This window comes from Haliotis asinina, chromosome 5 (assembly GCF_037392515.1).
Source record: "Haliotis asinina isolate JCU_RB_2024 chromosome 5, JCU_Hal_asi_v2, whole genome shotgun sequence".
In the NCBI taxonomy this organism is placed as follows: domain Eukaryota; kingdom Metazoa; phylum Mollusca; class Gastropoda; order Lepetellida; family Haliotidae; genus Haliotis; species Haliotis asinina.
The window spans coordinates 5,521,956-5,538,566 of record NC_090284.1 but is presented as its reverse complement, the minus strand read 5'-3'; the positions used below and the strand labels follow the sequence as shown (position 1 = coordinate 5,538,566).

Sequence of the window (16,611 nt, the reverse complement as noted above, 5' to 3'; positions counted from 1 at the left end):
TGTTTACCAGCCTGCATCCAGGGAGATATAGAAATAGTTACGAACTTAATTACATCTGATGCAATGCCATGTCTTATTCATGTCTTGGCATGGCCGATAGGTGCAGTAATCACCATTAGGAAAAACGGTGCATGCTGTACAGGCGTTTTGTGTGCGTGCGTGCGTGCGTGCGTGCGTGCGTGCGTGCGTGCGTGCGTATGTTTGTGATTGCGTCTGGTGACAAAAAATCGCATTTCTGAACGGAGACACAGTGACGTTTGTTCATGCTTTCGCACGTCGGGCAGACGGTCAAGTTCGACTCCCCACTTGAGTACATCATGTGACCTTAAATCCAACTGTAAACGTGTTGTCGGCAGTATTGCACCAAGTGCCATTTATATGGTGATCTGTATATAATGGAGTCTCGGTTGTAAAACCAGTGGTTGATAGGAACTGTCCACCCGATCTGTGAGGTGACGTGCTACAATAATCCATTCTTTGTCGGTCAACACATAACAAAACCACTGAACATATTCTTCACGGGTCGCAACAGGGGATTTCAAGCGCGCATCAAATGGGGTACTGTTTTGGGTGAGAGCCGGGGTCAGACGTAAAATACTTTTCAGTAAAGCAATAACTCATATCCTAGTACTCGAAATCTGAGGTGAAACGATAATTATTTATACAAAAAAAAAAAAAGTCAAATAGGATGTCATCAATTAGCAACAAAGATTAACCCCCAGCTATAACGGACAAGATACTATATTAAAGAGTGAGTGAGTGCGTTTGGTTTTACACCGCACTGAGCAATGTTCTACTTATAACTCTGAAAATAATCGAGTCTGAAGCAGACAGTTCAGGGGTCAACATCTTGAACATCGGTTTACACAGCTGGGATGCAATGACATGTGTCACCCAAGTCAGCGATCATGACCACCTGACCCCGTCACTCTCCTCTTACGACACCTGGAGAAGCCCCAATCTATTTAAATGATTTGTGTGGCTTTTGTCAGCCTTGATATCATATTCCACATATAAAAGGAAATAGTATTTCTGAGCAAAAACATATTCCTGTACAGACAACACAGTAATACCAATTATTTTGCATGTAATCCTTTTGTAATGAATTACAAGTAGTAAAGAAAATATTTATATATGTTTACTCCCAATAAATGTATAGCTATTGTCAATTGTGATCTTATAGATGGGTTTTAGGCCATATTGAGCAATATTTCACCAATATGGCACATTTTGACTACCCCATAGGACAATTTGATCAAAGCTGGGTCAGTCTAACAAAAACATCCGGGCATTTGGATCGCATACGCTTGGTCATTTTGACTTGTACCCCTTCTGCTAACTATATTCCATTGCTGTTGTTTACTCCCAGTGCTGGACAACAATATAAAGATCTATACTGAATCGTCAAATCATAATGCCAGAATAAAGAATATGTCATCAATAAAGTACCTTGCCATTACTCACCAAATGGCAATGGAACAGGTGGAGGAAACAGTTTGTGAATCACTATGTCGCATAAACAATGAATAAGAAAAACCCCAAACAACAACACCCATGGTTCCCATGGAATCTAAAGACGTTTTGGGTTATCTATCATATTCATGTTTACTTGTTACATACTGTCCATTATCAGTTAACACCTTTGTGAGTACCAGTACCAGATACCATATCTCTGTCAACATCCAGTTTTAATACTTGAATGTGGTTCGTTCGATTCCCAATTAACAGTTTCAGTGTATATCGCAAATATGAAGATTCCGTTTTATTGATAAACGGCAGACATCTCCGTTGCCACATGGATCAAGACCACAGCGTGAAACATACGGCCAGTGAATATGAACTCATAACGCGTGCAGTGACGTCACGATGTCAAACAGGAAGTCGTCCATGTTTGTAGATGGCGGCCGGGGAGAAAGGGTTGGTCCTTCGAGGAAGGAATTTAGTTTTGCATAGACTATGAACAGTGTGGAGACATCACAGCACGACGAGAGTTCAATGAACATATGAAAAACCTCCAGGGATGCAATTTAATGCATCTAGAACGTCCATGGTCTCTGCAGTTGGGTGAGAACTTTGTCAGTCGTTGCAACAGCACGTCTCTCTAGTGGCATCCGAGTGCCGAGAACAGTGGTGCAGTGGTTTCATTGTCATGTTCATAGTACTGAGTTGGTTTGGTCCTACAGGTTAACCGTCTTTGACTGTTACAGTTAACTTATACTGCTTGTTCATCATGGATTACAAACAGATATGAGAGGTTTGTGTCGCGTGTGGGAGACACCCGGCGTGTTGTTTACGTGTTTTCTACCTTTCTAACTCACTCGTCAAAGCGGTTTACAAATTACATGATCTTTGTAACAATTGCGTGTATGATGCCAAACGCACACTACTATAATTTAGATCACATCATGATATGAATACTCATTTCTGTTAAGGTAAACAAGTTTGATGAAGGTATTTGATGTCATAACGCAGAGCACAGACTAGCAAGTCCACACCATTTTTAGATCAACGGTTCAGATTTTTAAAACTATTTTTCCAAGGTTTGTTGATACATCAGCATTGCAACAAACTTTACCTGATTAAATTCTGTCCATCCGTTCTTGATCAACAAGGTGATCAAGTCAACTACTGTCAACTCTGAGAAATGTCCACATTTCCATTTTTGTGAAAAAAACGTCACACCTATTTATTTCAAGTACCAAACTATTTTAAGTAAATGTTGTTGAACCACAAATATATTAATAGTCTTTTCTATCAGCACAGTGCTTTCCAGAGGAAAAATGTTTCATCTGGAATTATACGTCTTCTTTGAACATCCTAGAACTTCGAATCAACGTATGTTTCAGGTCTGCAGAAGAAGAAAGAAACGGTTCATTAAACATCATGACTGATGTACAGTGTCAATGTTGGCAAAATCAGTATCTAAACACTAAATTATTGAAACAGATTCAAGTTAGAGTCAAGATTATGAAGTGCTACCTTTGTTTTTAATCAGTTAAGATGAACTGAAGATTGTAACATGTTTTCATATATTCTAATCTTAAACCTGTATCACCAGTGTTGAAGATTCAATTTACACTGTGCTTTTAAAGACAGTGCTGAAGATACCATGTTTCAAACCTGAAGCAAATCTGATGCTGAATTATATCAGTGTATGTTGCGCGTATGTTGTGATGCTGTAATGTGCAAAAAATACTCACTCTCTACCCAAATCTACATCATGTGTTTATGTAAGTGCTATGACATCCACAAATGAATAATGCTGAATTCTGCTTAAATTAAAAGATCAATAAAATATTGTCAGTTTTCAAATATTACTATTATTAGCCACAATTTTGTGTTCTATGGCTGTCACTTTTGGATACAGACAGAAAATACATGTAAATCTGAAAATAACATACATATTGCGCAAGGTATTTGAAACAAATAATGCTTTCCTACCTGTTTAATAATCAAAGTACACACATTTGAACACTTTAAAACATATTAAGCATGTTAAATAAAATTACTCAATGAATGAGTTAATGACACGATCATTGTTAGCTGGATTCACACATGGAGTTGTCTGCCCCTGGCAATACACCCCTCCCTCACACAAATCTATCTGAAATGTGCATCCCTGGTTACATTAAGTTAAAATTTGTTTTATAATGGAGAGGATTGATGTGTGCTTATGATAAAAATAATCTAAAGTGTGCCATCGATTGATAAAACAAATTTCAATGTTCAGCAATATTTTAAATTGTTGGAAAACTATGAAAGAACAGAGCAGACCAACCTTTTTTGCCAATGGCGCCAACGCGGGAATATCTTCTGAAGGGACCAGTCGTTGTTTTTCACCCAAATACATCGTGGAAAAAGCCAGAACGCGTAACACAAGGACCCCCAAAATTGGACCAGGTTTTCATGAGTACTACAGAGTTACGTCCCTTGGCAACTCACTTAGTGTGGACTTGCTACACAGACTCGAATTCTATTGATCTCTGGCATACCAAGTCCAGACTGTTCCATGATGCAACCAGGTAATGACTATCCACAATTATGATGATAATGATGAGCTTGTAGTTGTGCACATCTGAGCCATGCTTGCAAATAATGTTAATAACATCTGCAATTTCTTGTGTATCTGACAGGTCGATTTACACTACAGCAGTGTGGAAGTTTTACAACATCCATATCAACAACTACCTATGGTTTTAATATGGACCTTATGGCACTTATCAGGGTGGATGTAATAATCCGTATTTATAGTCAAGCCAAAGACAGCAGTAATAGTGTGTCACTGCATGGGGATCAGTCGTAGCTGTGTGTAACCATAACATATCAGATAAACATGATTGTATGTATAAAGTTACCGGATAATTTGGCTTTAGTAACACAAGCAATCAAAATTCAGAGTGGAACAATACAACAGGGTTACAAAATCGTAGTCTATCATAGATATGATCATGATGCATGTGAAAATGCAACATGCGTAGTGATATACGTCATATCATGTGGAACAGGGGTTAGAAAATCCCATCGACCGATACCCAGGACAAGCCAGTCTTCATTTCGGGCAATCAATTTCTGGTATCTTACTTGTCCAAGGGCTACTAGATAATTTCTGTTTGCGATTTCAAATTGCAAATGAACTTGGATTTCATTTCATATCTGCTGAAAATGTAGCTATTAAAGTTAAAAATTTCCCAATGATGATAAGTGAGTGAGTGAGTTTGGTTTTACGCCGCTTTAGCAATATTCCAGTGATATCACAGCGGGGAACACCAGAAAATGGGCCTCACAAATTGTACCCACGTGGGGAATTGAACCCGGGTCTTTGGCGTGACGAGCGAATGCTTTAACCACTAGGCTATCCCATCGCTCCCAGTGATAATAAAGTAGAGTCGTCTTTCTTAGCTTTTTATCACTTATAAAAAGTCCAGTAAACATCAACATCAAATACCATGTTGGTTTATTATGTCTTAATTACATCATCATGATTATGTCGTAAAAATCAGGGCAATTGGCAAGTTTGTCAAGACAAGTTATTTTCTTAATGTCGCTTGCCCTGTGGTAAGTGGCTTTTAAAAAAAATATTGAACCCCTGTGCAAATGTCTGGAACATCAGGGTATGTAATAAAGGGATCCCCAGGATTCAACTTCACATTTATGTAAAGGTTGACTTGGAGCATATGGCATTGCTGTCAGTGTATCGTCATAATGCACATTGTTACTCATGTCTTCTCTCACTTGCCTGTCTGGACCAGCTTTCCTTGTCATTCCAGCCAACTTGATGTTCTACCTGAAATACTACAGTGTTATGCCTCTGACTTCTTTCAAGTTTGGGCCAGTGGGGTAGTCTAGTAGTTGAAGTGGTCACTTGTCACTCTGAAGATCCGGGTTTGATACCTCCCATATGGGTATATTCATGTGATAAGCACATTTCTGGTGTCTCCCCCTGCCTCACCCCTGTGATATTGCTGGAATATTTCTAAAAGCAGCATAAAACTAAACTCATTCACTCTTTCAAGTTTGAGGACTTGTTTTCATGTATTAATAACTTACTAGTACATCAGAGATGTAAATTGTGGTAAATGACTAAAAGAGTATTGGTGTATATTTTAGGTGACCTTACTCTTAGCGTGAGAGTACATGGTGGTGGTCATAATAATTTTATCAATGTTTATCAATCTTAGTCTGTGTCTTGCGTGATCAGCAAATTGCTAATTAGTTCTAATGGCCTGATTGCTTATCATTCTTGTGGCAACTCTAGTCATCATCTCTATAAGTGGTGATAAGGCACGGCTCAAAAAGATAAAAGATTTAAAAGTCTGCAAACCTTGCTGCCTTAAACATCAACAAAACTCATCCATGCTAAGGGGTTAAGGTTAAATTTCATCTTCCACATAATGACTCCAAAATCTTTGGAAAATGCTGTTAAAGATTAATTTAGAAGGGGCAGTGCTTCCATTTACCGGTGATTTTACACATCCTTGAGAGATTCAGATAATAGTTAGCTACTGTACTCATTGTATTTTTTTGAGTGGGTACTGTGAATGTTGACTGGGTATTTCATTTTCCATTACTCAAAGTGCCTTCAAATATGTGGTTATGTCAGTGATTTTACTTGCCTAAGTATATGTCATTGAGTAAGTTTCCCACGCAGATATGTGTTGCCTTATGCCATACCTAATCAAAACCAAGTTATATATAAAGGAAATGATTTCATAAAAAATCACTCATCCTAAACTACAACCAGTAGTCCTATACTAACAGAACAACTTGATAGCAATCAATGTCTTTTTCATTTTGCAAGTGATATTTATAAATATATTCTGTACCCATATGTTTTAAACGTTTTGTGTCTAACATTTTAAATGTGTAATTGGTAGGTTACAATTACTTTTCAAGGTGTAATTGGAAATTATCTGTATGCATATTTTACCCAGATATTCAGCTTATCCTGGCCCCTGTCCTGCAGTAGACTTAATGATTAAGATTTTGGCAACAAAATCTTCAAATTTTATTTATGATAGAATGTTTGGATTCATGTTCACACACTCCATTCCTTGTCTATCTCGTTTTGAAGCCATGGGTTCCAGAGCACGAACATCGGGTCATATGAACATGCTGAGAAACCTTGAGGCTATTGTTAAGTTAGGATTTCAATGTTAGGTTGACACTCAATAGTATTTCATTTTGTGTTTAATGGTGTATGTGTGTGCATATACAGGCCCTGTCTGTGTATGCATATAGACTCTTATAATTTGGATTAGAATTAGTTTCTACATACAGGTACTACTACTACTCTCTCCCTGTCTCTCTCTCCCCTTCTATCTCTCTCCCTTTCCCTCTCATCTTCCCCCTTCTACTAATCACTCTTCTCATTGCTTTCTCTCTCCTCTACCAGCCCCCACTCTCACACGTTTCCATGGTTACTGTAGAATAGAAAACGACTCTCTTTAAACTGAAAAATTCAACCAAAATGAGCTTATGTTTTGTTTGCTTCTTGTTTAACAATGCACCAAGCTATATGACAGTATATGAGCCAATGAAGGGGAACGGTCTGTTATCTATGTCTCTGATATTAATTAAACACAGCCAGTTCCCAGCATGATGAGTGTTGGCAGCAGATATAAGTCTTATCTGGGGATCAAAGTAATCAATACATTTATGTTCCTGATTGATAGATGAGTTCCAACATAAAATATTGGTGGATGATGTCTGTATTGTACCACTGACTTATGTAGTTACTGTATTGATTCTGTTTTCATTACGACCAATATTTTTTTGTCTGTGACTGCAAGTTCTACCATCACCCAGGCTGTAACTGTAAGCTGGTAGGAGGTGTCTCATACAACACTACATGCTCATGTGATACGCTTGCATGTGTTACAGTGACCAGGTCATAACAAATGATGGTATTAAGGACTTAAAAGTCACATGTCCTCAGGGGCAGGTATTTTGACCCTGGTCATTTGTGAATATACGAAGTTTGCATTGCTGAGGTGACTGATATTTTGTAGTCTCATGAGCTTTAGGCAGGACCAGTAGAATGCCTTTTGTCATTATGATGCCATGATATACTTTAAATAGCAACATTTACAACTTCCATTTTTAAACAGACTCAAACTATTTTTCTCAAACTACCATTTAAATGAATAATTTACCTGCAGTGATCCAATAACAAGCTTGAACATTGTATCACAAGCTCTTCACTTCAGTGAGGCCCAAGGTAGCATGTGTTGTGTACATGGACAACTCTATATACTGTGTGGGTGTGAGTGGTCTACAACTGAACTATTTTTGTTTATGCTGCAGGTCTGCACTAACCACTTGTGCTGGTGTGAGTCTCGTGTAAAGTGGGGATATGTATGTCATGTTGGAGGTCTAAACTATTTTGTTTATGTTGCAGGCCTATGCTAACCGCCTGTGCGGGTGTGAGAGGCTTGTCAAATGGGGAAATGTTTGTCATGTTGGAGGTCTAAACTATTTTTGTTTATGTTGCAGGCCTACGCTAACCGCCTGTGCGGGTGTGAGTGGCCTGTCAAATGGGGAAATGTTTGTCATGTTGGAGGTCTAAACTATTTTTGTTTATGTTGCAGGCCTACGCTAACCGCCTGTGCGGGTGTGAGTGGCCTGTCAAATGGGGAAATGTTTGTCATGCTGTGAGGCTCCAGGACAGCCTGGTCCTGATGCCCAGTTTGTTGACCCGCAACGTGCCATCTCATCATCACAGTCAAGGTCATCCACAGGATTTGTCTCGGAGTCCAAAGAGTTGAAACGTACAGCAGCAGCCACTGACACCAACTACGGGACTGGTCGACCACCGATAACACCATCAGACAAGAAAATGTTCACGCAATACCCTAAACTCCCTCCAATTAAAAAGCAAAGTAACGGTGAAAGTAAACGATTGTCACTCATTTCTAAGGATTTTCAAGAATCAAAGGTTATAGCCATGTTTGACATGTACAAAGATTCAGAAGATGATGATGTCATTTTGGCAGAAGGTGTGGAGAAGTTCTGTGAAGATCTGGATGTGAAGCCAGAAGAATTTATTGTCCTTGTCATTGCTTGGAAGTTCCAGGCTGATCAAATGTGTCGTTTTACCCGTGATGAATTTATTAATGGTTGTAGGAATCTCAAATGTGACTCTCTAAAGAGCATCCGATCCAAGTTCCCAGAACTTCTTTCGGAAGTGGAGAACAAACAGTCCTTCAAGGACCTTTATCGCTGGACGTACAAATTTGGCCTTGATTCTGACACAGGTCAGAGGACTTTGCAGACTGAGATGGCAATGAGCTTGTGGAAGCTGGTGTTCTCTCAGCATGAGCCACTGCTTCTTGATCATTGGCTTGAATTCCTCTCCAAGCATCAGAATATTCGAGGCATTCCAAGAGATACATGGGACATGTTCTTGAACTTCACCGAGCAGGTGGGCGAGGATCTGACCACTTATGACGACACAGAGGCGTGGCCAAGTCTGTTTGATGATTTTGTTGAGTTTGAGAATGATCGTCAGAATCAAAATGTTATGACTGACTGATGTTCGATGTTCTGTGATTATATGAGTGCTTCTGTGTAGTAATAGTGATATAACTGTGTTTCTAACTGGTTGGTCGGGAAATGACCGTGTGTGTTGGTTATGTAAGCTAGTGTTTTCATCTTGAGAAATTATTTCCCTTCTTCAAATTCTTGACAGCAGAAGAAATTTACCATGATGGTATGAATGTGGGCTCGAACTGTTTATCAATTTCAGGAATGTTGGTGATTGGAGAAAATTGATAACATGACCTTTTCATGGAAACCCTACCCAACCACCCCTCTTTTCCCAGTTTCACCATAAGGCCTTTACTCTTGTCTCACTTACACTAAGTACGTGTTCATCAGACCATGCTCATACCCAACGTCCCACTGGTGGCCTCTTAGCTTTCACTGTCATTTCTTTCATGTTCATGCATTGCTTGTACAAGTGTCCTCGTCCATTCATCATTGGTGTTGTCAGAAACTGCTCAGTGTGTGCATGCACATAAATGGTTTACAGAATAGAGGTGATTTCTGTAGTTTTGTAACAGTAAAGAACAGACTTGATCGTTCAGTGTATTATATACCCATTATCCACTACTCAACAGAACTTATGGATAACTCAATTTGTGCTTGTCTTTTGTCATGACACGACAAATTAACTTTACTGGCAAACAAGGATAAGATGGACCGGCGTAGACAAGGTGTTTATAAGAAGCAGGCGGTCCACAGCAATGAGCAAACCCCTTGGTGTGTGAAAGGTAGAGCAGGTGTAGGCTAGTGCTTGTGCAGGTCAGTGCTCAACTTACCCTTGTTTGCCAGTAGTAACATCAAAGATCCTATAAGTGATCCCAACTTTTGTGAGTTATAATATGATAAATACCTAAGAACCATTTGATGTCTTTGCTGTTTGCATCATGTGTCTAACAGCCTGATGTTAAAATTTATGATTCAATCACGTTTGTGTTTGTTACAGCAGAGAAATTTTGTGCTAAGTTACGGATTGAATCAAGTTTGAGATATAATTTCTGAAATAGAAAGTTAAGACTGAATGGACCCAGAATATTTTCAGATCAACTGGACATATGATACACTGGATAATGGAAAATAGCTTGAAGTAAATTCACAACAAAATGTCTTCTTGATTGTTTGCAAGAAATATCAAATGAGGTGACAGATATTCACAATGACAGTGAAAAATTAGGTACTTGTTTCTCTCTCCCAAGAATGTCAAGTTAGAATGGTGAGTGTGGGTATGAATAGAAGTGTAAATGATCATATGGAATAACATCTTTTCCACACATTTGACAGGCTGTGTCAAACACTGTTTTTTTATTGTTAACAGGTCTCTGTAAGAGTAAACTTGAATGAATTGTCCTTAGGCCTTGACTTACCAATCACTTGTAAATCTCTTGTCATCAACATCAGAAGCCTGTCAGTTTTCATCTACATATGTAGTGGTGATGTGGAAAGACTTAAGTTAAATTTCACATTGTATAATTGTAATAATCGTGATAATAAGGAAAACCAAGTGTTGGGTTACCATTAAGTTTTCATATTTGCTCTTGAATACAGCCACAACTCAGAATTGGCTCTGTCAACAGTGTCCATATTTCCCAGGTTGATTCTCGTTGTGTTAGTCACGTGTTGAAATTTGCTGGTCTGTTTGTTTCGGATATATTTGTTTTCTTTCAAAATATAAGCAGTTTCATTCCCAGGCTCAGTTTCTGGAGTAGGAGCAGGAGGGCAAAGGGCAGGCTCCTTTTCAGTACCTTCACTCCTCAGTAAGATAATAAGTAGATGTTTGCATTAGTGGGTAGGGGTAATTACTGTTTTAAGATATGTAGAGTTGTAATGTGTCCTGACAGTATGTTGTTATCTCTTTGAAGTCTGGATTTAGTTGAAACCAGAGACGAATGAACTTGTCTTCACATTGTACATGCAAGTTTGGAAGGAAGGTTTATGTGTGTCTTACAACACAGTTCAAAATGTATGAAAGGATTACCCCTGTGGGGCACGAAGTAGAAGCAGCTGATTGTCTAGTTTCCTTCAGTTTGCTATCTGCTAAGTGGTATCATCACCATACCGTGACAATATGGCAGCCTTTGTCATCATGGTCATGCAGTTTTAATAACTGCTGTACGTTTATGAATACAAAACAGTGTAGAAAATATGTATTTATTTTTTTTTTTGGCTTTCATCATGTTAATTTGAATTGAATTATTACAAAGGTTGACTGACCGAATACCCTGTAGATGTTCATCATGGCACCTGAACTTACAGTCTGTCTGTAAACTTTGTTATAACCAACAGCTGTGAAGCACCACCATGAACGTTGCTAGAATATCATCACGTTAAGATGGAAGTTTGTTGTTGCCATGAAAACCACCTGAAAGTCCCCAGTGTCAAGGCACATTTGTAAGGTTAAGTTGTGTCTGCTCCTGTTGCGTTCAGCCTAGCTAGTAACAGTCCACATGCCACAGGTTTACCCTTGACATGAAAATTTAGGAGTCATCATGACTCCCTGGTGTTGTTAACAGTCAACTTCAGCATGGAACTTTCATCAAGACAGCAACTGTGATTGTTTTATAACGATAAAAACAAGCTCTGGCAGGTCAGGTATTTATTCAGCACTGAGCAGTTAATTAGTTAGTAGTTTTAAACGACAGAAAGTTACAAGCTTAGAATATCGGGACTTAAGCCTGGTAGCATTGTGTCAACAGTGACACAAGCTTTTAATGTCACTGCACATTTGATACAATTTGTGTGCGAGGTACGCAGGTTTTCTGCGTCAGTGCAAACACGGATGCCAATACTAGGCTGCAGACTATGGGCCAGTGGAAGCAAAGGTTTCAGGCAATGCTTCAAGCATGTAACTTTGATTCCCCACATGGGATCTTTGCATGAATTTGATTTCCACTATCTCTTGCCTTTGTATGGCTAGAATATTGCTAAATTGACTTATAAATGTACACCCTGACCTACATAGACCTGTAACATTGGGAAGTGGGAAGTAACTGTCTGTTGCTTTAGCCACTGGTTTAATTCCATCAAGCTCACTGAATAAGATATGATAACATATCATATCATATCTGATTTCATGCTTAGAGCAAATTAAAAAACACAAATGGTACCAAGGTAATACATTGATTTTATTACCCTGGTTATACTATGAAGTCCAAGAAACTGTGTCTGACAACTAATTACAGTTGTTTTCATTGAGCAGTTACTGTCATGTTGCTGAGAGTGGTGTTAACACATACCTGTTTGCTGTAATCATGGTACAGATTATTGTACATTTTTATTGGGTCATAGATGTGTGAGGAAGTTTGGCCAATGCTCATGAAAGGAAGTTACATGGATAACAGAGTAGAACACAAATACCAATTTGTATCCATGCTTATTGAACAGAGCTAGACTAGAATCTGGGTGATTCTTTGACAGTGTAAACAAATTTAAATGGTACATCAATTTAATTTCACACATCAATCTACTGAATACTGATACTCGCTTTTTAGTGATGCACCTTTAAGCACATGTAGCACATGTAGAATGTCCTTGTGCAAGTGTCTGTATAGGAAAGGAAACCTCCAATGGCAGTGTATGTCACATATTGGGCAGGATAAGATGGCAGTGTGACTCTTAACCTTCTAGTGCCTCACAAGCAGCTTGGGTTGTAAACACCTCAGGGAACTGAGAATGAAAACTTGAGAGTACACTGATTCAAAGATCGTGTCTGGCTTGTATTGTGTAACAGTGTCTATCAGTACTACAAATTTACACACTTGTTCATGGTGCAAGGATTCCTTGTGTTTTGATCTAGTGTGTGTTCTGTCTCTAGACCCAAGCTTGTCACATGTCATATGCCGAAAATACCACTAAGAACTAGTGTGAAATAACGTCCATTACTCACTCAATATGGGTATGAGCAGTGTTGTAAACTCCCTAAAATTTTAGCCAGACAACTGGTCTGGTAACTCTTAAAGGTTACCATACTGGTTGGAAGGTTGCCGGTCCAGAACTTTCTTGCTTAAGAAAAATAATCAAAATGTTTTCAATTCTGTTTCAATCAAGGCTTTAGTCTCTATACTCAACTTTTTAAAACTTACTGTCCGTTTGCCAAACAGACTGTCCCAGATGGTTAGGGAGGCGGGAGTTTGCAACGCTGGTATGAGTCAGTGTGTAATTTACTTGAGTTAACTTCCTGAGATACTGAACATGCTATGATTACAGCCCAGATAAACAAGAGAGTGTAACTATGTATGCATTGTAAGGGGAGTATTGTGCAGTGAAGGGCCAGGGTCTACCCAGTCATGTAAGGCAGTGTTTTCACTATGCAGAGTATTCTCCTTGGCATTACATTGTGGGTTTGAATGCTGGCTTTCTCCGATTGTTTGTAGGTCTGTCATCACCATATCCATGTTTGTGGGTTTTCCCAAAGACATCACTGATTTTCTTGCCAGATTTAGCTGACATGCTGTAATTACTGGACTCTTTCTAACACTGCATTAAACCCGTCTCGCTCATTCACTGATGCAATACAGTTGCTGGTGAGATCCCTGATAATTATCAAGTAGATTGAACACAGCAACTGAACTCTCAGTAAATATGTTTTCCTTTGTAAACATGATATTGATCATACAGAAAGTTCCTTTGAAATTGTTTGCTAAATTTACCTGTATATTGTATATTGGTTTCTGTGACCATTTGTTTGTGATACTGTACATGTTATAACCTTGTTATGAGTGAGCTGTATAGAAGCCTTGAAATCTGGAACTGTGTGAGAATGACTTGAAGTACATTATAGGAATGCTTCACCTTATGTTGTCATCAGTTTGCAGAGTAGATTCTCTATATGTCTAGTCACTCTTGCTTGCTCGCTGTTATAATGTGTTTTCATTTTAATTTATATTGTATTAAAATGTGATAGTGTAAGCACTGATTGCCAATTGAGTAGTATTGCTTAGATGAATGTGATGGTCACCTGAGTCAAAAGGTGTGCTATAGTGGAGGTCAGTTGGAGTTGTCTCCCTTAGAGTGTATGCCTTTGGAAATGGGTAACTTTCTGTGAAACATTTGTAACATAAAATTGCACAACTGTCTACTATTTTCTATGCAAAATGGTACACACTGTTCAGTGCTAGGTCCGTATTTATTTGAATGACTATTTTTAATGAACCATTGTGAAGAGATTGTCAGTGACAACAATTTGGTGCTGAAGTGGACATGAATCGGCCTATTGTTGCAGAGTGTCTGTATGTTTTGTAACATTGCTGTTTCATTGTGTACATGTACCATATTCTTTCTCCTGATATTTGTGGAATTGTCAGATAAATTACATTTACCTGTTATGAAGCCCAACAGCAACTGTGCATATACATAAGGCCATCAGCAGAAACTAAGTCCCACTGGTCCAAAATCTCAAGGCTCAAACTTACTACCAACTGCAACATTTGTCTTGGATGAGCAGACATTTTCCTCTATTTTTAAAATGGTTTTGAACAGAGCTGTAACCATGGTAAGAGCTTTGGGCTTTTGCAGACAATTGCCTCAGCTGCTGTTGTAGATACTATAAACCTGTCGGAAATGAATTTATCATGTTAGCCGAGTGATTGAGTTCTTTTTGATGTTTTCATAGGAAGTCAGTCATGTTGAGGTCACTCACCATCTTGCAGATATATTGTCTCTGGTCCAGTGGCCACTAGTCTTGGATAAACTGGAGTGTTGTTTTGGTCCTGACAGATCTAAGACAATCCTGCATCAGTCAGTAAGACTGATGGTGTTGACATCTTCAGCATACACATTTTAATCACACAGCTACTCCTTCATATTGACAAAACATTATAACTTGGAGTCTGAGTTGGAATTTTGAATTCAGCTCAATACAGTTTCCCAATGTGGTAAACATTGCACTTCAATTGCTGTAGGCCAGTATGAAGTGCTCAGGATGGCTGCACATGAGTTTGAGTCATGAAATGTGCCATTGATGCCATATTTGAACTTCAGCAAATACCAAGTCAGTATACAGGACTGTTGCAGGACTCACATGCAAACTGCGTGAGACATCACATACTGCAGTATTTTCAGTTTAATGATAAAAAATGTTCATGAAGTGAAAAAACACAGGCGACTTTAATTCAGTTGTTTAACTAAATTTAGATCATTTCCACTAGAAGCACACACGAACATGAGGTACCAATACTTTATATAACACACGGTATATACATTAGTATGAAACACTATCAGGTCGCTGGGTATTTACGTCGTTTATTAGCAACGCGAGACTTTGCTGCTCTCATCAGCTGCTCACATCACTCCACCCTGCTCGTACACGGCGTTGTCACCAAGCCGTGTCATCATACGTTGGAATTTGCTGAGCAGAGTTACGTCCCTTAGTTTGCCCGAAGCCTATAAACGGTTCTGTTCACCTTCAGGATTTAGGCCCGTCGGTACCCCGCTGCCAGTGCTGTCACTAATGCAGTAGTGATCGTCTAAGGTGTGCGTCACTTTGGGTTTACCTCCCATAAAACTGACCCACTAAAATGTGACTGAAATATTTTTTGCAACATTTACTGAAATTCTTTCCCAAACCTTTCACCAATTTTGTGTTCAACATGATTAGAAGTTGTCAAAGGGACACAAGAGTTTTATGAGTGGATTTTTTTCTGGTTTTGTTTCTGACACAAAAATTGTTTGATTGACTTGACCGGACACCCCAACGTGTAACACGACCGGTACAAATGATTTTGAACCAACAACATCACCTTTTACTGTTACTTCAAACATTTCTTGTACATCATTACGGTAAACACGCTAGTTATATCACGAATGGGGACACAATCACTTGATGGCAGACAGTTAGTTGATAGACTTGATCATATTTAATTTGGATACTAACAAACAAACCGTAAATATTCTAAAGGAGCCCCATGCAAAACCAGAGAGCCTAAACCTGTGGAAGGCTGCACTTGCTTTAATTAGGGGTTTAGCATCACGGAGAAGGCTTTGCAGTTGGGGAATATTGTGGTTCGGAGACTGTGAGGCAGACTAACTTAACAGTCAGTTAACTGATATTGACGTATGTTGTCGATTTCTAAAAAATACACAAGATACGACATTTTGTTTTTTTCAGGACAGTTTCTAAGGTGTGAACGCCATCTGGTTGGTTATGTCGCACGATCAATTAAATCTACAGGATGGTCCATCAACGTATTTTCATTCATGTTTGTGAATACATCGGATAACGTGTCTACGGTAATAGTGTGAATGTGATACATGATTACTCTATCAGACTAGGTACTGAACTCACCTAACCGTTTATACACTTTCATTCTCTTGATCATTTTGCAAGAATATCTGTTGGGGCAGTTTCGACAAACTGGGAGTATTGACATGCCTGTTGCTTAGGCGGAACGCTTGACAAAAGATCAATTTAATCAAGCCGCCCTTCTCTTTATTTCTGAGCACAGTCAAGCGTATGTTTTGTGGTTATCTTCCATTAAAAGATGAGTCGGCGGAATTAGGTAATGGGTAATTCAGTTTAAAAAACGGCACCACCTAAACCCGACTTGAAAGTAGGCGCGATAGTAAGGAGGATTAAGA

The 16,611-nt window shown here is 38.9% G+C and overlaps 1 protein-coding gene across 3 annotated transcripts; it reads left to right on the top strand.

Moving 5' to 3' along the window:
• The first annotated feature begins 1,878 nt into the window (after positions 1-1,878).
• LOC137283580 (DCN1-like protein 3) lies at positions 1,879-14,612 on the top strand. Of its 3 annotated transcripts, none has more exons than XM_067815158.1 (2): positions 1,879-2,064; positions 8,088-14,612. In XM_067815158.1, exon 2 carries the CDS (start codon positions 8,129-8,131, stop codon positions 9,029-9,031), a length of 903 nt encoding a protein of 300 aa, XP_067671259.1. In that variant the 5' UTR covers positions 1,879-2,064; positions 8,088-8,128; the 3' UTR covers positions 9,032-14,612. The 3 variants fall into 3 exon arrangements, 1 of the variants encoding a protein (XP_067671259.1); XR_010956865.1 differs by lacking the exon at positions 8,088-14,612 and adding an exon at positions 7,993-8,056 and having other exon boundaries at positions 1,889-2,064; XR_010956866.1 differs by lacking the exon at positions 8,088-14,612 and adding an exon at positions 7,898-7,963 and having other exon boundaries at positions 1,889-2,064.
• Positions 14,613-16,611: the final 1,999 nt, after the last annotated feature.

What these genes read in the sequence shown, in the direction of transcription:
- LOC137283580 (XM_067815158.1), top strand. Translation starts at nt 8,129, where the DNA reads ATGGGGAAATGTTTGTCATGCTGTGAGGCTCCAGGACAGCCTGGTCCT.